Source organism: Somniosus microcephalus, unplaced genomic scaffold, assembly GCF_052327205.1.
Source record: "Somniosus microcephalus isolate GS21.2 unplaced genomic scaffold, FLI_Smic_1.0 unresolved_chr2, whole genome shotgun sequence".
Lineage (NCBI taxonomy): Eukaryota > Metazoa > Chordata > Chondrichthyes > Squaliformes > Somniosidae > Somniosus > Somniosus microcephalus.
This window is the reverse complement of record NW_028225180.1, coordinates 91513828-91528456: the sequence shown is the minus strand read 5'-3', so window position 1 is coordinate 91528456 and position 14629 is coordinate 91513828. Positions and strand designations below refer to the sequence as shown.

Genomic DNA, 14629 nt, shown 5'->3' with positions numbered 1-14629 from the left:
GGATATGGGGAGAAGGCAGGGACAGGGTACTGAAATTGGATGATCAGCCATGATCTCATTGAATGGCGGAGCAGGCTCGAGGGGCCGAATGGCCTCCTCCTGCTCCTATCTTCTATGTTTCTATGTCTATAAATCAGTGGTTAGGCCTCAGCTGGAGTATTGTGGACAATTCTGGGCCCCACACTTCAACAAAGATGTAGAAAGGGGACAGAGGAGGTTTCCCAGGATGTTACCAGGGATGAGGGACTTCAGTTATGAGGAGAGTTTGGAAAAGTTAGGACTGTTCTCCTTGGAACAGAGAAGGTGAAGAGGTGACCTAATCGAGGTTTCAGGATGGCGAGGGGTTTTGATCGAGTAGGTGGAGAAAGGCTGTTCCCTCTGGCGAGTGGGTCAATAACCAGAGATCATGGATTTAAAATCACTGGCATAAGATCTCGAGGGGAGAGGAGGAGAAATGTTTTCACTCGAAGAGTTGTGGGGGTCGGGAACGCTCGACCTGGGAAGGTGGTGGAAGCGGATTCCATCAATCATTTTAAAAGGGAGTTGGTCGGGTACCCGAGGTTGAGGAGCTCACGGTTATGGACAGAAAGCGGGCGAGTGGGACTGAGCACGACTGCTCGTTCAAAGAGCCGGCTCAGGCACGACGGGCCGAATGGCCTCCTGTGCTGTAAGTATCTGTAATTCTATGGGTTTACTGGAATTGAATCACTGCCTTCATAGAATCACCCAGCACAGGAGGAGGCCATTCGGCCCGTCGTGCCTGTGCCGGCTCTTTGAACGAGCTCTCCAATTAGTCCCACTCCCCCCTGCTCTCTCCCCACAGCCCTGCACATTTCTCCCCTTCCAGTATTTATCCAATTCCCTTTTGAAAGTTGTCATTGAATCTGTGAAGACTGTGGCAATATGAAGTAACGGGGGGTTTACTGAGAGCGTCAGGGTTCACTCCCAGTTTGGGAGGGGTTTTCACCCCTTTGCGATGTCGCTTTAGAGGTTAATCAGAATGAAATTTGCAGTAGGTTCTGAGGGAAATCACTGTCTAGAGGTGATAGAATGGTTCCTGAAATGTTATTGTGCAGTGTCTGGGAGATGCAGTACAAACGATGTGCCGGTGAGTCAGCAGTGTGTATAATGCTCACTCTCTCTCTGTGGTCATTGGCTGGGTCTTAAAACCACTTACTGTGAAGGTACAACAACAGCAAGCAGCAACATTAAAAACTCACCGAAAGTGAGAAGTGTGTTTCATAACTTGGGGTTAGAAGGAAGACTACTGGTTTAGAGCTGGTTAGCAATTCACTGAACTAGATCACTAAATTATACGTTTAATCCAGTGTCCTTTGTTTCCAGGTAGGAGTGCCACAGATTGCAGTATATTAAGGCACTCTCCCACCCTGCCAGCATCATTGCAGGGCTATGGGGAAAGGGCAGGGGGGAGTGGGTCTAATTGGAGAACTCTTTCAAAGAGCCGGCACAGGCACGATGGGCCGAATGGCCTCCTCCTGTGCTGTCTGATTCTCTGGTCATGGACTAAGAACATAAGAAATAGGAGCAGGAGTCGGCCACACGGCCCCTCGAGCCTGCTCCGCCATTCAATAAGGTCACGGCTGATCTTCGACCTCAACTCCACTTTCCTGCCCGATCTCCCTATCCCTAGATTCCCCAAGAGTCCAAAAATCTATCGATCTCAGCCTTGAACATACTCAACGACTGATTATCCACAGCCCTCTGGGGTAGAGAATTCCAAAGATTCACCGCCCTCTGAGTGAAGAAATTTCTCCTCATCTCAGTCCTAAATGGCCGACCCCTTATCTTGAGACTGTGACCCCTCGATTCTAGACTCTCCAGCTAGGGGAAACAACCAGTTGGGGGAGGGGATCACTTATGTTAGGGAGGGTAGAGGTGACAAATGAAAGAAAGAAAGTACTTGCATTTCTCCAGCGCCTTTCACGACCACAGGACGTACCAAAGCGCTTTGCAGCCAATGAAGTACTTTTGAAGTGTAGTCGCTGTTGTAATGTAGGAAACGCGGCAGCCAGTTTGCTCACAGCAAGCTCCCACAAACAGCAATGAGATAATGACCAGATCATCTGTTTTTTAGTGAGGTTGATTGAGGGATAAATATTGGCGAGGACACCAGGAATAACCCCCCTGCTCTTCTTCAAAATAGTGCAGTGGGATCTTTTACGCACACCGGAGAGAGCAGACGGGGCCTCGGTTTAACGTTTTATCCGGAAGACGGCATCTCCGGCAATGCAGCACTCCCTCAGTACTGTCCCTCCGACAGTGCAGCGCTCCCTCAGTCTGCCCCTCCGACAGTGCAGCGCTCCCTCAGTACTGCCCCTCCGACAGTGCAGCGCTCCCTCAGTACTGCCCCTCTGACAGTGCGGCGCTCCCTCAGCACTGCCCCTCCGACAGTGCGGCGCTCCCTCAGTACTGCCCCTCCGACAGTGCGGCACTCCCTCAGTACTGCCCCTCCGACAGTGCGGCGCTCCCTCAGTACTGCCCCTCCCACAGTGCAGCGCTCCCTCAGTACCGCCCCTCCGACAGTGCGGCGCTCCCTCAGTACCGCCCCTCCGACAGTGCGGCGCTCCCTCAGTACCGCCCCTCCGACAGTGCGGCGCTCCCTCAGTACTGGCCCTCCAACAGTGCGGCGCTCTCTCAGTACCGCCCCTCCGACAGTGCAGCACTCCCTCAGTACTGCCCCTCCGACAACGCGGCGCTCCCTCAGTACTGACCCTCCAACAGTGCGGCGCTCCCTCAGTACTGACCCTCCGACAGTGCAGCACCCCCTCAGTACTGCGCCTCCGACAGTGCGGCGCTCCCTCAGTACTGCCCCTCCGACAGTGCGGCGCTCCCTCAGTACTGCCCCTCCGACAGTGCGGCGCTCCCTCAGTACTGCCCCTCCGACAGTGCGGCGCTCCCTCAGTGCTGCCCTCTGACAGTGCGGCGCTCCCTCAGTACTGCCCCTCCGACAGTGCGGCGCTCTCTCAGTACTGCCCCTCCGACAGTGCGGCGCTCCCTCAGTACCGCCCCTCCGACAGTGCGGCGCTCCCTCAGTACTGCCCCTCCGACAGTGCGGCGCTCCCTCAGTACCGCCCCTCCAACAGTGCGGCGCTCCCTCGGTACTGCCCCTCCGACAGTGCGGCGCTCCCTCGGTACTGCCCCTCCGACAGTGCGGCGCTCCCTCGGTACTGCCCCTCCGACAGTGCGGCGCTCCCTCAGTACTGCCCCTCCGACAGTGCGGCGCTCCCTCAGTACTGCCCCTCCGACAGTGCGGCGCTCTCTCAGTACTGCCCCTCCGACAGTGCGGTGCTTCCTCGGTACTGCCCCTCCGACAGTGCGGCACTCCCTCAGTACTGCCCCTCCGACAGTGCGGCGCTCTCTCAGTACTGCCCCTCCGACAGTACGGCGCTCCCTCAGTACTGCCCCTCCGACAGTGCGGCGCTCTCTCAGTACTGCCCCTCCGACAGTGCGGTGCTTCCTCGGTACTGCCCCTCCGACAGTGCGTCACTCCCTCAGTACTGACCCTCCGACAGTGCGGCGCTCTCTCAGTACTGCCCCTCCGACAGTGCGGCGCTCCCTCGGCACTGGCACTGGAGAGTCAGCCTAGATTTTTTTGTGCCCAGGTCTCTGGAGTGGGACTTGAACCCACAACCTTCTGACTCAGAGGCGAGAATGCTACCCACTGAGCCTCAGCTGACCCACATGGAGACCCAGAGTTTGGCAGAAGAAAATCATCCTTCAATTTTTTTAACCTCTCTCCCAGGGCTTGCTCTGAGCTCATTTTTCTAAGTGTGGAGGTGGCTACAAGGTGCAAATCAGCGCTAGATTTAAACTGCTTCATGGCGTGATAGCTTGGGGACAGGCAATAAATGCCGGCCTTGCCTTCGGCGCCCACATCCCCAGAATGAATATATTTATTTAAAAGTTACAGGTGAATTTTCTGAGACCATCCCCCCTCCGGCCCCCCACATTGCGAATCCCGGTCCTTGCTTGCTGCGTGTTTGGGGTGACCGACACTTAGCCCCCTTATTTTTGAACAGGTGCGCGCGGTTTCACTGGAAACTCAAACCAGAGGAAACCTCCATAAACGCTTTTACAGTGTCGCTGCGCAGAACTGTCCCTGCACCCGACCCATGCTGTACTTGACCTGTGAGTGCTCGACGTCGTCACCGAAAGAAGAGCAGAGATCGAATTTACAGCTCAGAAAGTGGCCATTCGGCCCACCGGGCCAGTGCTAGCTTTTCAGCTGAAGCTACCTGCTCTAATTTCCTTGTCCTTTCTCCCGTATCCCTTTTCAAATACTTATCCAATTCCCTTTTAAATGCTGTTACATTCTTTGCCTCAATCGCCCCTTGTGATAAAGCGTTTCCTGTTCCAATAATCCTCTGTGTGGGGAAAACAAATCACCTTTGTTCTCCCAGTGAGAATCCGCACTCTATTCCTCCTCATTCCAGATTCGTCAGTCACTAGAAACAACTTTTTATTGTATTTCTCCTCAAAACCTTTCATAAAATACCTCTATTAGTAACCTCCTTAACTTCACAGCTCCAGTGAAAAGCTACTCCATTCCCAACACTGATACTGTTGCTCTTTATACACACACGGATTCACCCTACTCTCCACATCACCTTACTGCTGGGAGGTGCTGATGCTAATGAAACGGTACCTGTCGTCAATCTTATCATTCATGGAGAAATGACTCATGAAATAACACTGGGCGGCCAGCTGGTGGTGCCGTCCAAGGAGTAGAAATACTCGGGCGTGGGCCCAGCTTGCTCAGGATGTTTCTGCAACCAGGAACTAGTGATGTAACTAGAAACTCAAGGTTGTGAAACAGTTGATTAAAGCCTTGTTTTATACTCAAACCCAGTGCTCAGTAGTCTTTTTACATCAGTACCCACCACAGAGTTAGTTGTTGAGCTATTGCGCTGACTGGCGTGGTATTAACCGACCTGGGTCATACTGTGAGGTGCCCCCATGCACCCGTTAATGCCTGTGTGAATGTGTAGGGCTGAGAGGCTCCTGAATTGCTCCTTGCAGAATCCGCAGGTGACAGAATATGAGGAGTCCGGCTTCTCTTCCATCCCTCTCCTGTGGCAGAAACAAAAGGGCAGAGAGTAAGAAACAAATAACTCCCATTTCTACAGCGCCTATCATCACCTCAGGACGTCTCAAAGCGCTTCACAGCCAATGAAGTACTTTTGAAGTGTAGTCACTGTTGTAATGTAGGAAACGTGGCAGCCAATTTGCGCACAGCAAGCTCCCACAAACAGCAATGAGATAATCTGATAATCTGTTTTCGACATGTTGATTGAGGGATAAATATTGGCCCCAGGACACTGGGGAAACTCCCCCTGCTCTTCTTCCAATAGTGGCCATGGGATCTTTTACATCCACCTGAGAGAGCAGATGGGGCCTCGGTTTAATGTCTCATCCAAAAGACGGCCCCTCCCACAGTGCAGCGTCCCTCAGTACTGCCCCTCCGACAGTGCGGCGTCCCTCAGTACTGACTGTCCGACAGTGCGGCGCTCCCTCAGTACTGCCCCTCCGACAGTGCAGCGCTCCCTTAGTACTGACCCTCCGACAGTGCGGCGCTCCCTCAGTACTGACTGTCCGACAGTGCGGCGCTCCCTCAGTACTGCCCCTTTGACAGTGCGGCGCTCCCTCAGTACTGCCCCTCCGAGAGTGCGGCGCTCCCTCAGTACTGTCCCTCCGACAGTGCAGCACTCCCTCAGTACTGCCCCTCCGACAGTGCTGCGCTCCCTCAGTACTGTCCCTCCGACAGTGCAGCGCTCCCTCAGTACTGCCCCTTTGACAGTGCGGCGCTCCCTCAGTACTGCCCCTCCGAGAGTGCGGCGCTCCCTCAGTACTGTCCCTCCGACAGTGCAGCGCTCCCTCAGTATTGCCCCTCCGACAGTGCAGCGCTCCCTCAGTACTGCCCCTCCGACAGTGCGGCGCTCCCTCAGTATTGCCCCTCCGACAGTGCAGCGCTCCCTCAGTATTGCCCCTCCGACAGTGCGGCGCTCCCTCAGTACTGACCCTCCGACAGTGCGGCGCTCCCTCAGTACTGCCCTTCCGACAGTGCGGCGCTCCCTCAGCACTGCCCCTCCGACAGTGCGGCGCTCCCTCAGTACTGCCCCTCTGACAGTGCGGCGCTCCCTCAGTATTGCCCCTCCGACAGTGCGGCGCTCCCTCAGTATTGCCCCTCCGACAGTGCGGCGCTCCCTCAGTACTGACCCTCCGACAGTGCGGCGCTCCCTTTAGTACTGACCCTCCGACAGTGCGCCGCTCCCTCAGTACTGCCCCTCCGACAGTGCGGCGCTCCCTCAGTACTGCCCCTCCGACAGTGCGGCGCTCCCTCACTACTGCCCCTCCGACAGTGCGGCGCTCCCTCAGTACTGCCCCTCAGACAGTGCGGCGCTCCCTCAGTACTGGCACTCCGACAGTGCGGCGCTCCCTCAGTACTGCCCCTCCGACAGTGCGACGCTCCCTCAGTACTGCCCCTCTGACAGTGCGGCGCTCCCTCAGTATTGCCCCTCCGACAGTGCGGCGCTCCCTCAGTACTGCCCCTCCGACAGTGCGGCGCTCCCTCAGTACTGCCCCTCCGACAGTGCGGCGCTCCCTCAGTATTGCCCCTCCGACAGTGCGGCGCTCCCTCAGTACTGCCTCTCCTACAGTGCAGCGCTGGCTCAGTTCTGCCCTGGCGGTGTCGGCCTGGATTATGTGCTCAAATCTCTGGAGTGGGGCTCTGACTCAGAGGCGAGAGTGCTACCCACGGAGGCATGGCTGCCACAGGAATAATCTTTAAGGGAGTCTAAGAACCTTTTACAAATGATCAGAAGTAGCTTTGATGGGTGAGCAGGCTTATCCAGTGAGCAGCAGAGCCGTACCAACCTGGGGAGTGGGACTAATTGGACAGCTCTTCCAAAGAACTGGCACAGGCATGATGGGCCGAGTGGCCTCCTGTACAGCATGATTCTAAAGTGCCAAATATCATCCACCCCCCATCTGTTCTTCAGTTGCTATAAGTGACCCCGGATTAGGGAGGAGGAAATTTTCAGGGTTCCTACTCCTGATGCCTCTCTAGACTAGACTCCCTGGTGAATAGCTGGTCACTACACTGTCAAAGTTCAAGAAACTTGGGCGTGATACTGGAGGGTGTCCCCGTCTATGGAACCTCCAGAGGAGAAGGGCAAATTGGCATCAACAACAAAAAAATCGCAAATAACATCAGCCTTGTTAAAATTATACCATCAAAGGTTTGTCTGTAACGTCCCGCCACCCCCCGAGATCTCTGCACTCCTCCAATTCTGGCCTCTTGCACATACCCCGATTTCCATCGCTCCACCATTGGCAGCCGTGCCTTCAGCCGCCCGGGCCCTGAGCTCTGGAATTCCCTCCCTAAACCTCTCCGCCTCTCTCTCCTTTAAGACTCTCCTTAAAACCGACCTCTTTGACCCAGCTTTTGGTCATCTGCCCTAATGTCTCGTTATGTGGCTCGATGTCAAACTTTATCTGATTTACGCTCCTGTCAAGCGCCTTGGGACGTTTTACTACATTAAAGGCGCTGTATAAATACAGGTTGGTGTTTGTTGTAGTGGGATCCAGCAGTTTTGTCCCTTTATCAGCCTTTAAAAATCTGCTTAAAGGCTCGAAAACCCATTAGCTGCTTAATTGCTGAAAGCAGTTAGCGTACCTGAGCCTTCGACTTCTAACTGTGCTTCTCTCCTCCCTGTTTCTGTTAGCGAGATCTATAAATTACTTATAAAATTCTAACAGGACTGGACAGACTAGATGCAGGAAGGATGTTCCCGATGGCGGGGGAGTCCAGAACCAGGGGTCACAGTCTAAGGATAAGGTGTAAGCCATTTAGGACAGAGATGAGGAGGAATTTCTTCACCCAGAGAGTGGTGAACCTGTGGAATTCTCTACCACAGAAGGCAGTGGAGGCCAATTCATTAAATATATTCAAGAAGGAGTTGGATATATTTCTTAAGGCTAAAGGGATCAAGGGATATGGAGAGAAGGCAGGGACAGGGTACTGAGTTTGGGTGATCAGCCATGATCTCATTGAATGGCGGAGCAGGCTCGAGGGGCCGAATGGCCGACTCCTGCTCCTATCCTCTATGTTTCTATGAAGGGGCTTCAGACGCGGTCTGACCTGCTGAGCATTCCCAACATGTCTGCTTTGTGCTTTTTACAGTGCCGCTCCATCTATCGCACATGATGCAAGTCACTTCCTGCTGCCTTTGCAGGCGAGCTCCGTCAGGTGTACTGACACATCAGCATAATGGACCCGAGGAGGGAGTTACACCCAATGCAATGCGTTACCTTTGGTCTGACATTCTCGTGCAGGCCTGAGGGACTTGATGAACCTGCAAGAACAATAACAAAGGATTATTCGTCGTGATGCTCTCAATAGCTCAAGTGGACGCATTCCATTCAGCCCCACAGTAGTTCAGTTTGCGAAATGCACTCGCCAGTGTGGCAATCGCGCCCTACAGATCGCGGAGGTTCCGCACTCCATCCCCGGTCTGTGCTGAGTTAGCTGATTTCAGCTCCTCTGCTACTGAAACCCTCGTCCCATGCTCGTCACCTCCAGACTCGACTATTCCAATGCTCTCCTGGCCGGCCTTCCATCTTCCACCCTCCGTCCGTAAACTTGAGCTGGTCCAAAATTCTCCTGCCCGTATCCTGACTTGCGTTCACCCATCACCCCCCCCCTGTGCTCGCTCAACTACATTAGCTCCTGGTCTCATCCTTCAGATCCCTCCATGGCCTCGCTCTTCCCTATCTCTGTAACCTCCTGTAAGCCTCCAAGAACTCTGCGCTCTTCCAACTCTGGCCTCCTGTGCATCTCCCGCTCCTTTCGCCCCACCATTGGCGGCCGCGCCTTCAACCGTCTAGGCCCTAAGCTCTGGAATTAAACCTCCCTAAACCTCGCCACTTCACCGCCTCGCTCTCCTCCTTTAAGTTGCGCCTTAAAACCGACCTCTTTGACCAAGCTTTTGGTCACCTGTCCTAATATCTCCTTATGTGACTCGGTGTCAGATTTTGTCTGATTTACACTTCTGTGGGAGGTTTTATGACGTTGAAGGCACTACATAAATGCAAGTTGTTGTTGGGGCATTACACGTGGCCTAGTGACCTTGGACTAAGGAAGGGGAAGTAGGAAAGAGACCCTGCTCGAAGTGTGCATGTGTGGACAGGCTCAAGCTCCGTCCTGATGCCCAGCCCCCCCACGGTCACCCCCGAGGCTCTCACATAAATAGTCGTCATTTAGACCAAGAGGATGACCAGTGTCCATGGAGATCTCCAGGGGAAGAGGAGAAGCCAAAAGAATTTGTTCTTGACTTTAACGCCTATGACTGAGCTTTCTCCGGGGAGACGAGCTATCGAGGTGGTGATCAGACCTATCTCGAGTCAGCGCGTGCACTCCTACCTGCTGCCAGAAGATGCCCGGTTGGCAGGCCTGTGACCCCACCTTGGGCACCGCCATGCTCAGCGGACTCAGGAGCTCCTCGCAAGTCGTTTCTTCGCCGTTTTCCAGCTCCTGCCTTGAGCAGCCCGCCGCGTACTGCACGGTGGGAGAGGTGTTGAGCTGCTGGGAACGCTGCACTGGAACACAAAGAGGACGGTCAACACTCAGCTGGTGGATCGGCCAAACTCTTGAGTCCGCCCATTCGGCCCAACTGGTCCGTGCCAGTGTTTCTGCTCCACACGAGCTTCCTCCCACCCCCACTTCACCTCACCCTATCAGCATATCCTTCTCTGCGTCAGCTGTGGCTCAGTGGATAGCACACTCGCCTCTAGCTCAGAAGGTTGTGGGTTCAACTCCCACTCCAGGGAGTTGAGCACATAAATCGAGACTGACACTCCTGTGCAGTACCGAGGGAGCGCCGCACTGTCGGAGGGGCAGTACCGAGGGAGCGCCGCACTGTCGGAGGGGCAGTACTGAGGGAGCGCCGCACTGTCGGAGGGGCAGTACTGAGGGAGCGCTGCACTGTCGGAGGGGCAGTACTGAGGGACCGCCGCACTGTCGGGGGGGCGGTACTGAGGGAGCGCCGCACTGTCGGAGGGGCAGTACTGAGGGAGCGCCGCACTGTCGGAGGGGCAGTACTGAGGGAGCGCCGCACTGTCGGAGGGGCAGTACTGAGGGAGCGCCGCACTGTCGGAGGGGCAGTACTGAGGGAGCGCCGCACTGTCGGAGGGGCGGTACTGAGGGAGCGCCGCACTGTCGGAGGGGCAGTACTGAGGGAGCGCCGCACTGTCGGAGGGGCAGTACTGAGGGAGCGCCGCACTGTCGGAGGGGCGGTACTGAGGGAGCGCCGCACTGTCGGAGGGGCAGTACTGAGGGAGCGCCGCACTGTCGGAGGGGCGGTACTGAGGGAGCGCCGCACTGTCGGAGGGGCGGTACTGAGGGAGCGCCGCACTGTCGGAGGGGCAGTACTGAGGGAGCGCCGCACTGTCGGAGGGGCGGTACTGAGGGAGCGCCGCACTGTCGGAGGGGCAGTGCTGAGGGAGCGCCGCACTGTCGGAGGGGCAGTACTGAGGGAGCGTTGCACTGTCAGAGGGGCAGTACTGAGGGAGCGCCGCACTGTCAGAGGGGCAGCACTGAGGGAGCGTTGCACTGTCAGAGGGGCAGTACTGAGGGAGCGCCGCACTGTCGGAGGGGCAGTACTGAGGGAGCGCCGCACTGTCGGAGGGGCAGTACTGAGGGAGCGCCGCACTGTCGGAGGGGCGGTACTGAGGGAGCGCCGCACTGTCGGAGGGGCAGTACTGAGGGAGCGCCGCACTGTCGGAGGGGCAGTACTGAGGGAGCGCCGCACTGTCGGAGGGGCGGTACTGAGGGAGCGCCGCACTGTCGGAGGGGCAGTACTGAGGGAGCGCCGCACTGTCGGAGGGGCAGTGCTGAGGGAGCGCCGCACTGTCGGAGGGGCAGTACTGAGGGAGCGCCGCACTGTCGGAGGTACCTTCTTTCGGATGAGACGTTAAACCGAGGCCCCGTCTCCTCTCTCAGGTGGACGTAAAAGATCCCATGGCCACTATTTGGAAGAAGAGTAGGGGGAGTTCTCCCCGGTGTCCTGGCCAATACTTCGCCATCAACCAACATAATCATAACAGATTATCTGATCATTATCACGTTGCTGTTAGTGGGAGCTTGCTGTGCGCAAATTGGCTGCTGCGTTTCCCACGTTACAACAGTGACGACTTCATTGGCTGTAAAGCGCTTTGAGATGTCCGATGGTCGTGAAAGGCGCTATAGAAATGCAAGTTTTTCTTTCTTCTATTCCTTTCTCCCTCGTGTTTATCGAGCTTCCCCTTAAATCCATCTATACTATTCGCCTCAACCACTCCCTGTGGCAGCGAGTTCCACATTCTCCCCACTCTCTGGGTAAAGAAGTTTCTCCTGAATTCACGATTGGATTTATTAGTGACGATCTTATATTGACGGCCCCTAGTTCTGGTCTCCCCCACAAGTGGAAACATCCTCTCTATGTCTACCCTTTCATAATCTTAAACTCCTCTAGTTTTGGACATCAATAGTATGGTCGTCGTCGTACGTGTCTTCACACTGTTCTCTTTGGGGAACTGTATGAAGTGGTGGAAGGATTTCTGGCCGCGATTAACGCTCCTTCCGTGACCGTAACCATCTTCGTACCAGCCATTAGGGTGGTTAGTCCTATGGCGGGAGGGTTTTACGGGCTCCCACAACCCATACGAGGGGGGGGCCCACCCACACCCACGGACGCAAGTATCCCGCTGGATGTCAATCCAGAAAATAGTATGGTCAGTTCAGTTGATAGAATTGGGTTCCCTCTCATTGTATAATGTTTGCATTTATATCAGGCCTCAACGCTCAAAGCATTTCACACAGTGAGTTACTTCTTGGAATGCACTTTGTTATGTCGGATAACCTAGCAGCATCGGGAGCCAAGGTTCTCCCACAAACAGCGGAGCGATGAATAACTGGCTGATCTAGATATTGTTTGATGATGTTGGTTGAGGAAGGAATGTCGGCCACTTCGCTGGGAGGATTCGCCTGCTCTTCAAATAGTACGAGGAGTCTAAACCCTGCATTTAAACCACCTGAATAGGCCGGTGAAGAGAAGGATGGTACCTTCGACAACGGAGCACTGCTGCCCTGGGGCGCAAATCGGCAACTTTCTTACCCAAAGGCAGGAGTGGTACCAACTCAGCCAAGCTGACCCCCATAATCAGTCAAGCCATTGGTGCATTTAAGGGGAAGCTGGATAAACACAGGAGGGAGAAAGGAATCGAAGGTTCTGCTGGTCGGGTGAGGTGAAGAGGGTGGGAGGAGGCTCGTGTCGATCATAAACACCGACACGGACCAGTTGGGCCGAATGGCCTGTTTCAGTGCTGTACATTCTGTGTAATCGTACATAATTTACCTGAAATATCCACAACCCATCATCGGTATTCCATTAAAATGTCCCAATACACCACACCCCTCACTGTAACACTGATACACCCCTCACAAACACACTGACATACCCCACACCTCACTGTAACACTCTGATATACCCCACACCTCACTGTAACACTGATATACCCCACACCCTTCACTGTAACACTGACATACCCCACACCCCTCACTGTAACACACTGACATACCCCACACCTCACTGTAACACTCTGATATACCCCACACCTCACTGTAACACTCTGATAGACCCCACACCTCACTGTAACACTGATATACCCCACACCCTTCACTGTAACACGCTGATATACCCCACACCTCACTGTAACACACTGACATACCCCACACCTCACTGTAACACTCTGATATACCCCACACCTCACTGTAACACTCTGATAGACCCCACACCTCACTGTAACACTCTGATATACCCCACACCTCACTGTAACACTGATATACCCCACACCCTTCACTGTAACACTCTGATATACCCCACACCTCACTGTAACACGCTGATATACCCCACACCCCTCACTGTAACACGCTGATATACCCCACACCTCACTGTAACACTCTGACATGCCCCACACCTCACTGTAACACTGATATACCCCACACCCCTCACTGTAACACTCTGATATACCCCACACCCTTCACTGTAACACTGATATACCCCACACCCCTCACTGTAACACGCTGATATACCCCACACCTCACTGTAACACGCTGATATACCCCACACCTCACTGTAACACTGATATACCCCACACCCCTCACTGTAACACTGATATACCCCACACCCCTCACTGTAACACTGATATACCCCACACCTCACTGTAACACGCTGATATACCCCACACCCATCACTGTAACACGCTGATATACCCCACACCTCACTGTAACACGCTGATATACCCCACACCCATCACTGTAACACGCTGATATACCCCACACCTCACTGTAACACTCTGATATACCCCACACCTCACTGTAACACGCTGATATACCCCACACCCATCACTGTAACACTCTGATAGACCCCACACCCCTCACTGTAACACTGATATACCCCACACCCCTCACTGCAACACTCTGACATACCCCACACCCCTCACTGTAACACTCTGATATACCCCACACCTCACTGTAACAGTCTGATATACCCCACACCCCTCACTGTAACACTGATATACCCCACACCTCACTGTAACACTCTGATATACCCCACACCCCTCACTGTAACACTGATATACCCCACACCCCTCACTGTAACACTCTGACATACCCCACACCTCACTGTAACACTCTGATATACCTCACACCCCTCACTGTAACACTGATATACCCCACACCCCTCACTGTAACACTCTGATATACCCCACACCTCACTGTAACACTGATATACCCCACACCCCTCACTGTAACACTCTGATATACCCCACACCTCACTGTAACACTGATATACCCCACACCCCTCACTGTAACACTCTGATATACGCCACACCCCTCACTGTAACACTCTGATATACCCCACACCCCTCACTGTAACACTGATATACCCCACACCCCTCACTGTAACACCCTGATATACCCCACACCTCACTGTAACACTGATATACCCCACACCTCACTGTAACAGGCTGATATACCCCACACCCCTCACTGTAACACCCTGATATACCTCACACCTCACTGTAACACACTGATATACCCCACACCTCACTGTAACAGGCTGATATACCCCACACCCATCACTGTAACACTCTGATAGACCCCACACCTCACTGTAACAGGCTGATATACCCCACACCCATCACTGTAACACTCTGATAGACCCCACACCTCACTGTAACAGGCTGATATACCCCACACCCATCACTGTAACACTCTGACATGCCCCACACCTCACTGTAACACTCTGATAGACCCCACACCCCTCACTGTAACACTCTGATATACCCCACACCTCACTGTAACAGGCTGATATACCCCACACCCATCACTGTAACACTCTGATAGACCCCACACCTCACTGTAACACTGATATACCCCACACCCCTCACTGTAACACTGATATACCCCTCACTGTAACACTGATATACCCCACACCCCTCACTGTAACAGGCTGATATACCCCACACCCATCACTGTAACACTCTGATAGACCCCACACCCATCACTGTA

General features: G+C 54.3%; 1 protein-coding gene across 1 annotated transcript in view; it reads right to left on the bottom strand.

Moving 5' to 3' along the window:
* The window catches only part of LOC147093022 (transcriptional-regulating factor 1-like), a 76525-nt gene that overhangs the window by 25024 nt on the left and 36872 nt on the right, over window positions 1-14629 (bottom strand). Inside the window, 3 exon segments of the mRNA XM_085976351.1 lie at window positions 4953-5091; window positions 8332-8375; window positions 9443-9618. Of these exon segments, the coding sequence (XP_085832477.1) occupies window positions 4953-5091; window positions 8332-8375; window positions 9443-9618 (359 nt within the window).